This window comes from Lissotriton vulgaris, chromosome 8 (assembly GCF_964263255.1).
Source record: "Lissotriton vulgaris chromosome 8, aLisVul1.2, whole genome shotgun sequence".
Classification (NCBI taxonomy): Eukaryota; Metazoa; Chordata; class Amphibia; order Caudata; family Salamandridae; genus Lissotriton; species Lissotriton vulgaris.
Genome location: NC_141696.1, coordinates 107168964 through 107184843, shown reverse-complemented (window position 1 = coordinate 107184843; position 15880 = coordinate 107168964). Strand labels below are relative to the sequence as shown.

General features: G+C 46.6%; 1 protein-coding gene across 2 annotated transcripts in view; it reads left to right on the top strand.

Annotated features, from left to right (window-relative positions):
- The window catches only part of LOC147693550 (sodium-dependent proline transporter-like), a 323414-nt gene that overhangs the window by 239370 nt on the left and 68164 nt on the right, over positions 1-15880 (top strand). For both annotated transcript variants that reach the window (XM_086933770.1, XM_086933771.1), the window contains exon 5: positions 9592-9641. In XM_086933770.1, coding sequence (XP_086789896.1) covers positions 9592-9641 — 50 coding nt within the window. The remainder of the gene's footprint in view (positions 1-9591; positions 9642-15880) is intronic.

The window sequence follows — 15880 nt, the reverse complement described above, 5'->3', positions numbered from 1 at the left end:
CTGATAGCACCAAGGCTATTGGAGGTATATAAGAAAGCCAAGGAAGAGGGCTGCTTGCCCCAATCAATGAGGGAAGCGCTGGTGATCCCATTGCTGAAGCCAGGGAGGGAAAGTAGCGACAAGGCTTCATATAGACCATTGTCCATGTTAACAATCGATTATAAAATTCTCAGTAGTATATTAGCGGCCCGATTGCTGCCATGCATGACCTCGCTGGTCCATGACGACCAGTCGGGCTTCATCCCTAAGCGCAACACCACTTCAAATATTCGGAGACTCATACGCCTTATGAGCGCTGACATCTCCGAAGCACAAGTGCCATTGATCCTCTCCGTAGACCTAGAGAAAGCTTTTGATAGCCTGGAGTGGGACTACTTCTATAATGTCTTGAAACGCTTCAGGCTGGGCGAAGAATATATAAAATGGACGAGAGTATTATATACCTCGGCGATGGTACGAGTGGGGAGATTGATATCGCCCCAATACCAGGTAACGCGCGGGACACGACAGGCATGCTCGCTGTCCCCCCTCTTGTTTGCTCTCGCAATAGAACCTCTAGCCAGTGAGATCAGGACGGGCAGATATTATAGAGGGTTAGACGGCAGAGATGGGAGACACCTTATATCCCTATATGCGGATGACCTATTGCTATTTCTTGAAAATGCGGAGGAGGCCTTGACTGGGGCAGAAAGGCTATTGCAACGCTTTGGGGAGCTTTCAGGCCTAAAAGTCAATTGGTCCAAGATGTGTATGTTTCCTGTTCGGCAGGGAGAGCTTAGACCAGATGGACACCCATTGACACCCGTTGATAAAATGGGAACCCACCTGTTTGAAGTACCTCGGGGTGTACATATACCACAAACCAGCGGACATGCTGGAGGGTAATGTGGGTCGCTGTATTTGAGCATTGAAGAGCAGTATGGCCTTCTGGGCGACCCTGCCTCTATCATTGATGGGCCGGATCTCCCTATTAAAAATGGTAGCCCTACCAAGACTTTTGTACTACTTCCGTACGCTGCCCGTGAGGATACCCTGTTTCATTTTCAAAGCGTTGAAATCACAGATCTCCTCATATCTTTGGGGCACAGGGAGATGCAGAGTCGCCCAGAATACGCTCCTTAGACCGAAGGATGAGGGGGGACTTGCAGTCCCGAACTTCGAACTCTATTATCTAGCAGCACAGTTGTAGCTATTTACGCAAGAGGTGGCGAGATTGTTCAGAGGCCCAGAACAGGAGAGAGAGGGAGGCATACAGCGACACGTATATAACATTACAACAGAAGCTGAACTTGCAAGACCTAACTATAGAGGAACGAACGTTCCGACTTTGTTGGAACAGATCCCAACGCCTGGCGGGAGTACGCCACCCATATGCGCCGGAAATTCCGATTGGAATGGTGACTGCGTTACCGCATGGAGGGGACTGGTCGCAACTGCAGGTTTGGGAGGAGGCGGGACAGCAAGTTGTAGGAGATCTGTACGAGGATGGGGCGCTACTGCATTACCAAACGCTCCAGGAAAGATTTGACCTACCAAGGAGAGATTTCTTATTGCATGCCGCGATTACTAGAGTTGTGCAGGCACACTGGCAGGAGGGATTGATGGAGCCCACAACAACTATGGCCTGCCAGTATACCATGATGGCGGTGGGCACCTACAAAGCGGTCACATGCCTCTACGGCAGAATGCTCTGTGAAAACTTACCACCTTTGACTGTGTTGAAAAACAAATGGGAAGCAGACATAGGTAAAGAGATCCCGGAGACAGCTTGGGCGCAGATAATGCAACGAGTCCGCAGGAGCACTAGGAATGCGCGCTTCCAGCTAGTACACTTTTTTATATTGCATAGGGCATATTTAACACCAGGGAAAATCCGTAAATATTTTGGAGTGCATGAAGCAGCATGCCTGAGGTGTACTAGGGAGGCGGTAGAATTAGACCACATGCTATGGACTTGTCCAATGCTGGGAGATTATTGGAAGGCGATAGGGGACGTGTTAAACGAGGTGACGGGGAGACCGCTGCAGTTTGACATGGCTATCGGTGTCCTACACTGGTTCCCTCACACCCCAAGCACAAGAACACTAGCAAATTCATCGACATGGGTCTTATTTTAGCCAAACGCGAAATCACTCGACATTGGAAGGCAAGAGCTGGTCCCTCGTATAGACGCTGGATGAGTGAATTCCTGAAATGGGCTACCTGCGAAAGCTCCCTCAGATATCAGATGGCACATAGGCGACAGGATGATAGAGCATTAGCTGCAGCGACGGCATGGGAGGTATTAGTACAGGCCCTAAGAGATCTGGAGACACAAGACGAGGAAGAGGAGCAAGATACTCAAAGGGAACGCCAACAACACACCCAGGATACATTACATCCCGAAACACCTAACACTCCTGGTACATAGCACTAGAAAGCAGACTGAGATAACATGTGGAAGTGGTGGGACTAAGGGAAGGGGAGGGGGTGGGAGACCACATCAAGAGCACTAAGGGCTGTAGATAGCACATCAGCGCCCCTAGGATACGCTATAGGTTGAACCTTCACGACATAATACACAATATCACTAGATTAGTGAGGAACTCCTGGAGAAATAATAAGGAAGTAGCGACACCTGACACCGAGATGGGGGGTTCCTATTAGGCATAAACGCCCGGTAGGAGATCCGTAAGATTATGGAGAGAAAGGGTATCACGAGCTGTATTAAGGTGTATTCAGCACACCTTGATCGTTCCTTAAGTTAACACTGCGATGTTGGTGGGCCTGGGTGGGCTTTATGTTGGAAGGGATACTCCTAAAAGGAAAAGCAGGCACAAGGTCCTCCTACTAGATGGCTATGATGGACTATTGCTTTACGCCCTTTAATTTATCCTGAAACACGCCGCCCGGCTTCCGGGATGTGGGCTAATGGGCTGTGTAAAGAGCTGCCGAAAGATTGGCACGTCGTGACAACTAGAAATGGAACTGTAATATGTGATAACATGTGACTTGTATATTGCCTGCAATAAAAAACATATTTAAAAAAAAAATCAGAAGTAACAGCAGCTCCCGGATGCATGAGTGTTAGTTCTCTTACATGATGGCATTTTTATCCATCTTCTGGCATTGTGAGTCCCAGAGGGATGTCTGCCTTAAATAGCCCTCCTACACTGTAGGGATGTACATTTAGAACATTGTCTCTTACTAGCTTTAGTTTTGCATCGGTTTATCTGTCTTTGCTGTTGGAAAGAAGTGCAATGTACAGGCTTCTTAATGGCAGAGGACATATACACATCACCAAGTTTCACAGACCTGCTGTCCAGAAACTTAGACATCAGCCACCAAACAGCTCCCCTCCCCCCACACCCCCGCCCCAGTGGACATAGCTTATTTTATTTCACGCTTGTAAGTCCCAACACTCCCTCATCCCTTGCACCCTCAAGATATGGAAACCTCCTGAACAGAACGGTGCAGTCATACCACACAACATTGATGTCATAACCTAATTCTTCAGGTCAAGGGCCAGCAATTGCTTCCATGGGACTATCATGTACTGCCGTAAGATTAAACACATCTGTATTGATTTAAAAAACCATGTTCTTTCTCCGCCTTCTCACACAAATCTCTTCTCTCTTTCCGCAAGGAATCACCAACACAACCACATCCTCCTTCAACTGCGACACCCTTTGGAGTGCAGGAAATCAATTGTGTTCCTTCGGTATCCAACCTGATATCTGCACACTCGCTTCACCATCATTTACTCTCAGTTCTTTACATCTTCTTTTCTTCGTCTTGTGCCATGCATTTTGCATCCGACACACCCTCCAGCTTTTACGCACTCAAATGCTACCATCCTATCCACCCGCCTTTTAAACAAAAATCGTTAATCCTGTCTCTTGTCAACACAAAGGTATCACATTGGTGCCGAAATGTGGACTGATGCAGAAAAATCCTTCACAAAACATTCAACCATCCTGTCGAGAGAAGACCACCAAAAGTCATCTTGACCATATATTATGATGGCTCTTGTACCAATGTAACCTTCATGAGCCATTCCCATTGCCTTCTTCGTTCATCCCAGTATTGCCACCCGCAGGTCTAACTGTCTGGCCAAATCCCCATCCATTGCTAATTCATCTGCGAAACATACATGGGCATCTTTAACCAAGGCTGGTTGACCTGCCAGAGGCAAACCTTTGTTGATGTAATGGATAACCCTGGCTAGAATGAGCATTAGTGGAACTCTGTGTCCTCATCTCGTCCGTCAATGCTTCATTCAACACTTTGTTCATCTGGCTGACAAAACACTCTTCTTTCTCTTCAGTCTCCTCATTCGCAACTTAATCTGTGACATCAAGGACCGGTAAGTGGGACACAGTTGGCAGTGACATTTCTGAACCCTGGAACCTATTTAATATTCTAAGAATATTTCAGAGACTGTAATGCCAGCTTGGAGTGACGCAATCAGTACCCTTTGGTGTTCAAAAGGTGTCAGGTTTTGGACTTTGCTGAGGTTTCTATCCTGGTTTCAGTGCTGCCTGACACAATCAACTCTTTCCTGTAGACCCAGTACCACCTACACAGAACAAACAATGCATGAAAATTAGGTGTCTTCCAATAAGATCTCATGGGAGGAAAAGCACCAAAGGCAAAAAACATCCAGTGTCAGATGGAGATGTACTTGGGAAAACATTTCAGAAGTTCATGCAAAGAATTGAGAGACTAGCAGGAGAGACTTGCTGAAGAGTCTTGAAAACAGTGGAATAACCGTATAGAGCAAAGGGTGGAAAACGTGGTAGACCATAGCATACAACACTATTGGATCGATTGCAGTGAACTTTTTCCCAAAATTCAGAAGCAGCCTGGTAGAGAGACAGGAAGTGACTTCTTGGATTGGCAAGCAGCCGTAGAAATCCACTGTGCTCACCAGCTTTGATTTGGAATGATGATCTAGTCCAGCTCTGCCGCTTTTTAAAAAACTGTGATTCGGAGAAGACAACATCACGCATTCCAAAAGTTAAGAAAATGGCTTCCTGGAATAAATTAAGCTTTCACAGCACCTCTTCCTCCTGGGATATTGCTTGCAGAGATTTAGACACTCCGGCGAAAATGTTGTTGTGTTCTCTGCTGCATCCTCAAGTCACCGCCAAACTTCTATTAGTGGGCTATGAGTGGTAGGCAGGATAAACTCTGTTGCCCGCAGGCAGGTCCCACAGTGCTGCACTCTCAGCATGCCAGGTCCTCTCGCTTACACAAACTAACATGCTCCTGCAGCAATAGATACAACTTCTTTGATCCTCTTGTCATTTGCAGTAGTAGTACTCACAATACATGTCCACTCACATCTGGTATAATTATGGATTTGTAACTTGCGTCAAAAGCTTTTAATGTTTTTGACTCGAGTATCATCCTTAACTCGCCTCAACACATTGCACTTTTTGCTCCACACAATAGTTTTATCCTTTTTAAGAAAGAAACATTTGAGTTCTGTCTTTTGTGATACAATTCTGGAAAATAATTCTGCTAGCCCCAAGGATGAAATCTACTGATCTTTGTTAATTGGACTGAAAGCCTTTTCAATGGCATGTACCAAGCTCTACTGGTGGCAGTCCTTGTTTATCACGTGTGTCCTATATACTCCATCATCCACTAGGTTTTTACACTTCTCTCTTCTTGGAGTTCACCATCAGGGACACTGAACACCCTTTCCAATGCCTCATGTTCGTGTTCACTCATCCTAAATCCAAGCATGCCATCCTGAGAGGCTGCTGCTCTTTTAACTTACTAAACAAAGTGTGCATGGCTTTTAGAAAGAGAACAGATACTCGTCCTTAGCTGATTACCTTCTTTTATACCAAAGCACACCCTCAGATGTCATGACTACCTGTGTTGGTGTGCCTGATGAAACAATCCACTGCTGTAAACAAGGAGGCCCCCTAGGAGAACATCACTATATTCAAGAGTGGGTTATGGTCTGCCAAAATGTTGAGGCACCGCAAACCCACGTACATTCTCGATGATTTAGACCATGCGCACCAGTCACTCCAAATTTGTATTTCTTCAGTTGTATCTAAGTAACAATCTCTTGAACTCTCTTGAGCTTCTTTTTGAACCCAAACAGAATTCTGAACTTTGCCTCCATAGGGTGGGGCATCATCCTTCAAGACAATCTTGTAGCAGAACTATTGAAACTTCCCAGCATTTGCTAATAACAGCCAGGAATTTTCCTCCCAAGTGGATTCAGAAGCCTTTCCTTCCTCATTGGCCCAAGGATCTTGATACAGGTGATTGGGATCCATTATGACGTTGAGTTTTCTTCTATATGAAACCACAATATTCATTCTTCAATCTATACACAAGGCCCTCATTATTACTAAATCTCAGCGCATGGCGTCGACTCTACTGCCTCACTTCCATGGAGCAAGGTTTTCCCTTCTATTTTAACCCTTCATCTCAACCCTCAATGGAGTTCTACTCTAATAAACTCACCCTCTGTAACTAGGTTAGAGGGAGATCTTGTACCTGCAATTATCCCTATACCTTTAATACAATGCATACCAACGTGTTCCCGGCAAATACTCTCTTCCTGAGTCCCTTCCGCCCTGCTCCCACACTTTACCAGGGTGTTTATGCTTCCGTCCCCTGGCACACCCTCACATAATACCGATTAGTTACATTTATAACATGTTTGTGACCACGCTGAAACATTTTTAAATTCCTTCCATGACATTAACTTCCACTCTTCAAGCAGCTACTGTCCCTATTCTAACAGGACTTATCCTGCTCCTTCTTTACTCTCTTGTTTTGCCATTAGGTTTAAATTTGTCAACTCTGCACCTCATGATGATGGTCACTCTTGACTCACACCATCAATTGTCTCATGCAAGATGCTGCATGTCTTTTTACTACTGTTTTTCTCAATGAACTTGTCTCTAATCCTCCTCTTTAAACTCGTGTTAGTTACATGTAGCAGCTTCTCTTCTCCGCTGTCATGAAGGCATCAACTGGTCCCCCCAGGCTCTCTGGAAAAACGGATGGGTCTAGAACTCTACTTTCATCTCGGTTGAACCCCTTATAGGACATTTTGATCTCTGATGCGGAATCCTCTATTGTATCACCTTAGCAGCCCCTCCAAGTTCCATTGTCTCTAAATACATGTGAGCAAATTTCTTGTTCCAAAATCTAGAAGACCATACTTTAAAAATCAAACATCCTCCATGCAGTAAATACTTCCTCTCTAATCGCGTTTGAGTATGTCACAGCCTGCTCCTTACACTGTTCCCAATGTAATGGCACAGATTTGAAGGGTGCAGGTGATATCCTGCTTTTCATGCTGAACAGCGTTTCATCTGTAATGTCCACAGGCACTGTGTTTAGGGACACTCCTCTCACATACCTGGTACAGTCCACATGCTCCTTGTGCTCGGTGCGATATATTACCTTGTTCAGGTGTAAACATTGGATGCAAGTTCCTTTAGATGTTGCCATGTTGCTGATCAAACTGTCCGATAAGCAGTGACGACAATAAGCAATGAGAAAAATGACAGCACAATCTGTCCATGTTCCTTCTTTAAGTCCATGACTCTGCAGAGTAGAAGCACCACTCTACGGGGCCTTCTACAAACATAATATTGCGTAGAACAGCATATAAACTAAGTACCTTCATAAATCATCAGTGCAATTGTGGCCTATTTTAACAGAAGGTGAACCCCCACAACGGTTCCATATGGAACTAGGACCACTTCATCCTACACTAAGTGCCATTGGTTGTTGTTTATGCCACAAACCCGCATTGTTGGGGTTCTTCATTAACTCTCAGCCTGGCGTTTGTTGCAGGCCCATTTGTCGGAGTTGCTGTGTACGGCTACTATTCTCTTGTAAAACATTTGTGTTCGAAATGTTGGGGCCAGTAAATAAAATGTTTGATGGAGTCCTTTTTCAAGAGTGTGAAGTCCTTTGATCAAACCTAAGAGCAGGTGTTTTTGTACCCCGTATTCACAAGTTGCCTCTGGTGGTGGTGCTGGTGCCACACTCTAGAGCTCTGTTCCCTTCCCAATGAGCAGAACAAGGAGTGGTGCAGACTATTGTACAAACCTTGTCCAGGAATGCTTCGCTTGTGACTGCACTCCTGGTTTATAGGCAATCAAAGATACTGCATTATTCAATCCACCGATTCTCCGCCCAACACCTACAATATATTGTTTAATCTGAACTCTGAGGCGTGACCCACAACCACGGCTCCCTTGAGGGATGCACTTCAGGTGGGTGTGGTCTACTTGAAGTGCTCTAGAAGGATTCCAAATCACTTTTGTACCAAATATAATGCTGCACCCATGCACATCAAATGAGATCTTGCAGCCAACATTTGATTCACCCATGCCGTAGCTGCAAGTCACCCACGCGAAATAACACAGTGGCTCACAGAACAAGGAGCTGTGGGAGCCTTCATGACAGAACCTACAAAATGCCTACAGTGGTTACCTAGCCCTTCATAACCAGGACAGTGGAGCCTGAAGCCCTTCATTGACTGTACAGTTTGTATCTATGGCTCCCTTGATGGTCCCCTCCCTTCCAGCTAGCTGGGGTAAGCTTAACTGGCGCCCAAAACCTCCAGCAGCATCAAGACTCTACACTAGTCCATTTCTAGCCCTGTAAGGGCTAGCACCCACCTGGGCCCCAGAAGCTGCTTGGGTATACTCTAGACTAGTTGCCTACCATGTGTTACATTGTCTACCCACAGGTCTTATGTTAGGTGGCATCACCAACAGGTTGCCCTCTCAGAAGCTCTTGTCTGGGTCTTTCCATGTCATGTCTGCGGGCTAAGAGTCCAGGCCACCTCTCGCCTCTGGCCGAGTATGTGTGTGTGTGCTTGTGTGTCTGTATTTATATATCTGTGTTACTGTCAATGTGGCTGTGTGTGTGTGTGTGTGTCTGCATGCATCTCTGCAATAGTATGTGGCTGTATGACAGTACATGATTGTGACACTGATTCTATATGTATGACAGTTTTGTGACACACACTCATGCAGCTATTTGATGGTGTCTGAGAACATGTGCGCCCGTTTGGAATTCTTGTTGAACTTGTGTGACAGTGTGTATATGATGGAACCTACAGTTGTGAGTTTATCCATTGTGCCTGTAGCTGTTGTGACCGCTTGTATGTCATTGACAGTGTGTGGGCAGCTGTGTGGAAGGCCATCTGCTTGACCACGTCACTGGCTTTCAGAGGGTCTACTCATTGTACAGAGCTAGGGGTGTACCAGACTGTGGGGGGCCTTACTGGTTAGATAGTCCATTGCTCATTCTGTTGAATGTAAGTAAGTGTGTTGATGCCCCATATAAAGGCATTGGTTGGAGAGGCGGTGGGATGCTTGCGTCTGTCCCCAGGTATCATCAGGTGGACATTGTGAATACTCCTTCAGTACTGTGGTCCTTGTTTGGATTGGTTTACTCCTACTCGTCTCCCGACAGAGTAATCCACTCAACAGTATTCATCTGGAATTGTACCCCATTCGGGCCTTAACCAATCTTTTGCACTATCATGGCAAACCTTTTCCAAAAGGGCATCAGAGGGTGTTTACTACAACATGAATCTCTTTTCTTTTTCAGAACGTGACTGCAAACACCACCCAGCTGAGCGCCAGCGAAGCCTTTTGGAAGTAGGTGCTTGCATGGGGTCTTTCATACACCTGCAAGAGTGTGGGGTCAGGACATGGGCGAGACATGCAGGGTGGGGTAAAGGGAATTACCCATAAGAACTGCTTACTGTAGCAAAGGTGCACGTATCGGAGATTCCTAAACGTGCTGCTACCTGACTAGAGCGCACAGTAATATGTCCAGACCCAGTTCCCAAAAGTCCATGAATATGTACTGCACTTTAGACAAAAACGTGAGCAGGCCACCCTGCAGTAATTAATGACACCGCATCTCAGCAAAGTGAACCACCTAATAGGTGGAGTGTGCGTCTGTGTCTTGTTTTAGTCTGTCAGATTCCTTCTCTGACAGTGGTGAGTTTTTGGATACCGAGGCAGTAGCCTCATTACTCCACCTTCATTTTGAATTTTGTAGAAGTTGTTTAGGTTGTCTTATTGATGTGTGACGCTTTGTCACAGTTGAGGTTGTTTCACAAGGTCAGCTCAGTGATGGGCCGCAGGTAGCGGTCAATTGAGTTTGCAGAAGTGTCTGCATGTTTCCTCAAAGACTCTCATCTTGTCTATCTAGCACCTTCTGATAGTGTTGAGTTTTGGGTGCCTGCCGAGGCGATTATGCCATCTGGCAGTGATGAGTTTTGCTTACCTGCTGGGCGTTTGCCTTCAGCCACTGATGAGTTTTTTGATGCTGCGTTGCTGTTTCAGTTTCACAAGGTTAGCGCTTCGATGGGCCGCGGGTAGCGGTCAAATGGGTTTGTAGAGATGTCTTCGAGTTTCCTGATCATTGGGTTTTCTTTTTGATCCAATCCTTTGTAGAATGCACTGTTGAGTTTGAGGAGATGGTCGTCTAACATCTCAAAGCCTAGGTCTCTGTGGAGGTCTACTGTTCGTGTGAACATTAGAGCACCTGCTGAAATCCGTAAGGCCTTGCTCTGTAGGTCTTTCTGAAGCTGCGGGCGGCAGCCACTCCAAACTGGTGAAGCGTATGTCATAGTTGGTCGAATTATTGCGGTGATTGCTCGCACCTTGCTCTGCATGGGCATCGACTTGGTTTCAGGAGTGGGTATAATGCAGCCAGTTTGGCTGCTGCTTTCTGGCAGGTCTTCCCTGTGGTTTCTCCAGCTGAGTTTAGAGTCACCCCCAGGTAGGAGCTGCTGTTTTCCCCATTTGATATCATCTCCATTGAGGAGGATCTGTGGATGTTTCCTGTTCAGCTTTCTGGTGAATAATATTGCTGTAGTTTTGCTTCAGTTCAGGGTGATCTGCCAGTAGCTGTACCATTCGGAGAGTCTGCAGAGCGATGTCTCAAGGTTCTTAGCCACTTCTTTGTCGCTGAAGGATTGGGAGATGACTGCAACATCATCTGCGTAAAGGGCAAGATCGGTCTTCTTTAGGTCAGTGGGGATGTCGTTTGTGAATATGTTGAAGTGGAATGGTCCTAGGATTGATCCCTGAGGCACTCCAGCAAGAATTGGGCGTGGCGATGAGCATTCTTTTTGCACCGCCACATGAAAGGTCAGTTTTGACAAGTAGCTAGACAACAGCTTGACCAGGTAGCTTGGAAACTTGAGCTTGATAAGTTTGTAAAGCAGTGGTGGTTGGTTGAGTGGCCTTTCCAGAACCAAAACTGTTCTTTGGCAAGGAGGTTTTCGCTTGTCGCAAAGTCCACGAGACGGGAGAGGATAACTCTTTCGAAGAGCTTTGATAGGCCAGATAGCAGACTTATGGGGTGGTAGTTTGCAGGATCTCGCAGTGGTTTCCCAGCCTTGGGGAATACTATGGCTCTTGCTTCTTTCCAGGCGTTAGGGAAATACTGGTGCTGCATACACGCGTTGAATATCTCAGCAAGATGATCCACTGAGGTACGTGGAGTGTTTGTCCCGCACCAGTATTTATAGTGCCCCCAATACCCCAGCGTCAACCAAGCAAGCAAGCTGCTGTAGCTTGCATTGACAGAGGGGAAATTGTAAGCCGGCCCTGCCGCCCTGAAGAACAAGCATTTACAATGAAATGGTCTCGGCAATGTTGAAGTTAGAGCTATTGGCATTGCTATGACATTATTTTTATTTATGTTTTTCTTTTTTTTAAAACATATTAATAAATGGCATTGTCATTTACAATGCCAATAGCTTAATTGCTCGCAAATGCGAGACCTATTGCATTTGCACCCACACACAGAGCCATACACACAAAGCCACCCACACACACACATACAGAGCCACCCACACAGAGCCACCCACAGTCATTCGCATAGAGCCACCCATACACACACACAGCCACCCACACAGAGCCACCTACACACACAGAGAGCCACCCTCACACAGACCGAGCCACCCACACATAGAGCCACCTACAAAAAAAGCTACCCACACAGAGCCACACACATACACAGAGCCACACACATACACAGAGCCACACACATACTCAGAGCCACACAGCCACACACACACACAGAGCCACACACACACACACACAGAGCCACACACACACAGAGCCACAGAGCCACATAAACACACAGAGCCACAGAGCCACACAAACACACAGAGCCACACACACACAGAGCCACACATACACATGTTTCAGACAAATCGATGAATGTAAGAAGACTTCAGGAGTTAATTCGCATATCAAGGCATCATAAGTCGCCATGGTAACGCTAAGATTTTCAGTTTGCAGTCAGTCTGTTTTAGACACAAGGTTGATAATGTTTCACAGAGCCTAATCCATTGCTGAGAATTAAGTTTGCTTCAAGTATATTAGGCAAGGAAAGTGGGAACAATTCAATTCACATGCACAATTTGCTAAAATGCTGAATTAAGATCACATTGGACCATGTAATGGGGCATTATCAGAAGTGTGATGCTGCTGCAGCTTATTACACTTGAAATACGTTCTTTATTCTCCATGCCCAAAACCATACCTCTCATCGAAGCAAACAGCCTCAATAAAAGTGTACGCCCCAACTGTGGCCATCTAATCCTGCCCTTTGAAGATCAACAGTTCTCAAGAAGCTCTAAGTTCTTTCCTTGGCATCTCACTTCTTCTCAACCACCTGGAACCCTTTATCCTTCTGAATATGTTTCACTCAACACTCCTTCCTCACCATGGCCAGCTCTTTACAGTGCCACATATGCACCTTCCTTGTGGTGGTAGTGGTACAACTGCCCCCACACCGGCTTGCCTCATGCAATGGGAAACCACTACAACTGTTCTAATTGCCTAGGCCAGAGCACCATGGTCATGCCACCCCTTCCATAGAGTTGCCATCATTGTATGAACATTAGATGCCCTCCACTCACCATCAATAGCTCCTCCAACTGGTCCTAAGGCCTCAGGTTTCCGTACAGTCGTACACCATGGTGCTTGCTCCCTCCCCTTAGAGCCCCCAGACCATGCACCCCTGAGCTGCTCTCCCCTCTCAATGGATAGCATCTATAACTTGTTCTATGGTACTATGCCCCAGCCAAAACCTTCTAAAGGGCCTTCGCTTTCACGCACACACACAGTGCATGTTCACCTAGAAAAGTACCTTGGAGCAGAATCACAAATGCATATTAATGCCCTACTCCATGATACTCATTTTATTGCCCACGGAAGATGAAAGACCAAGATGAGCCACTGGGATTGGAACCTATAACCATAAAGTCGAACACAGATCACAGTAGCAGATGCTTTAGCCCTGCAGCTCTTAATCTTGTGACTTCTGTGGCCCTCTCTGTGAATCACTACTGCAAACCTAAAACCACAGCCTAAGCAATTTCTACAATTTGAACCACAAAACAATACCTAGAAATAAAGACAGAAGTGGCCCTCAAATAAATTATGAAATGCTTCATTCACAAACAAAAAAAATATAAAAACGAAACTGTTAAATGGAAGACTGTAGCTTTCCTAAATTTGGCTGCAATTATGATAGATGCAACAATATCACTATCGTTCTTTCTCCTAATCTATGCTGTCAGTTCATACCAATGCTTCAATTGAGGCCATGGTTCGCCCATTCTAGACGGTTTACTGTACCCACAAACCAAGCTAAGAATATCAACTTAATTGACGGTTGGCAATTTCAAACTCCTTCACATTTACAGAGATTTAAACAAATATACCATTTTGCTTTTCATGTATATATGCTTTATCAATCTGCAAGCTAGATCAGTGCACTGTGAATGGTTGTCCGCAGACTTATCATGGTGCAGTGTCTGGCTGACTGCAGATTGATCACTGTACTGTGTCTGGATGACTGCAGCCTGATCATGATGCTGTCTGGAGCCTGATCACAGTGCTGGAGTCTGGTTGTGTGCAGCCTGATCGCGGGGCTATCTGGCTTTCTGCAGGCTCGTCACAATGTTGTCTGTGTGGCCATGGCTAGATCACTGCGCTGTCTTGCTGTTCGCAGCCTGATCACAGTGCTGTGTCTGGCTGTTTGCAAGGATCACTGCACTGTGTCTGGCTGTCCTCGCTCTGTTCACAGTGCTCTGTCTGACGGTCGGCAGCCTGAGCACGGCGTTGTGTCTGGCTATCTGCAGCCTAATTACAGTGTTGTGTCTAGCTGTCCGGGGTTAGATCACTGCACTGTCTGGCTGTCCGCAGCCTGATCACAACCCTATGTTTGGCTGTCGAAGGCTAGTTCATGGTCCTATATCTGTCCGCAGCCGGATCTCGGTGCTGTCTGACTGTATGTGACCAGATAAGGGCGTTATGTGGCTGTATACAGCCAGCTCACACTGTTGTGTCTGGCTGTCTGCAATGCCCTGTGTCTCGGTGTCTGCAGCTATATCACGGGGCCCCCTCCTCCACCTCGAGAGGAGACGGAGCTGCTTTTGCCCCTGTACCCCCATGTGCTTTGGACATTAAGTGAAGCCTTCAGGGCGCAGAGGCGCACAAGTAACATTTCAAAAGACAACAGCAGCAGGCGCTGAACAAGAGCTCAGCCCCCGAGAGAGCAGGAAGGGGTGCGACGGCTCAGACGCAGAGCCGCTTGCAGGAAGGTGTCAGCCTGTTTGCGCACACCGCGCTGGTATGTGGCCTGTCACGTTGTAATCGATAGGGCTGCTGCACAGGCGCGCGGGACACACGTCGAACTGTAACCAACCTGCCACCACAGCCCTGTGCTCAGAGTGGCACTGCACGCAGGTGATGACGTCCCCATCACGCTGCACGTTTCATTGGCTGGTATTAACAACAGTGACGTAGTCTGTGTGCAAAGTGCTGCATGCTGACTGAATGACAACCAATCTATGCGGTGCATTACCAGTCAGTTGGCACTTCCGTGCGGGAGTAAAAAGAAGCAGAGGGTAAGAAGCCGCTAGAAAAAGGAAGGCGGAGAGATAAACAGGGAAGAAATGCAATTTTTGAGATTAAAATTGGCTGTGGTAGCAAGTTCGTCTTCGTAGTAGAAGGATTGAAAACTCTTTCACCCAGGGCAAAAGTCCTAAAACAAGAGAGGAGCGCTCCATACGACCATGTTTCTCTGAGGCGAGGCAAGAATGCCTCTGCGAAACGCGCCGCCATTTTGCGACTGGGGGGCATGTTTTTCTTTCTCTCCTCTTCCCATTGGCTGGAAGGTAAAATTCCAGCCAATGGGAAGAGGAGAGAAAGAAAGTAAAAAACACACCACCGAATCTCAAAAAGACGGGGCTTGAATGGAGTGACGACCCTCTCCTCCAATGGCTGGCCTCCGTTTAGGAAGCCAGCCAATGGAGAAGAGGGGGGGGTTCACGCCCCACTGTAGAAAACATCTCATACATTAAATCTCTGACTGAGACTGCGTAAGCGCAGCCTACGGTCCTCGACCTTAAAAGGCTGCAATATCCCAAGACATTTTCTAGTCACCTGCTGAATGCGGAATGGAAACTAATGCCCCAGCAATCGCCTGCTACTAGAACGTCCGTGTCCAGGCCTGTGAAGTGTGCTTTACCTCCATTTGTCTTCCCATCTTGCCTAGTATGATGCGGCCTCCCCAAGAATTGACAGAACAGCAGTATGTAAAGTTAAGATCGGAGGCCTGAAGTGTGGAGAATTGTAGAGACTGCAGTGCCATCTAGTAATTAGTGGCACTGGACCTGAACAAAAACGGCTCCCAACTAAGCACAGACTTATCTCAGACATAAGTTGCTCTGGCGTGATCCCTACCTTGCAACAACATCTCCCAATGCCTAGCAAAAGCCCAGGATGCTGCTACAAGTTCAGTAAAGTCAAAGGCCCCCTGCTCCTCAGTACAATAGAGGAGACATGCGAACAGTGCCCAA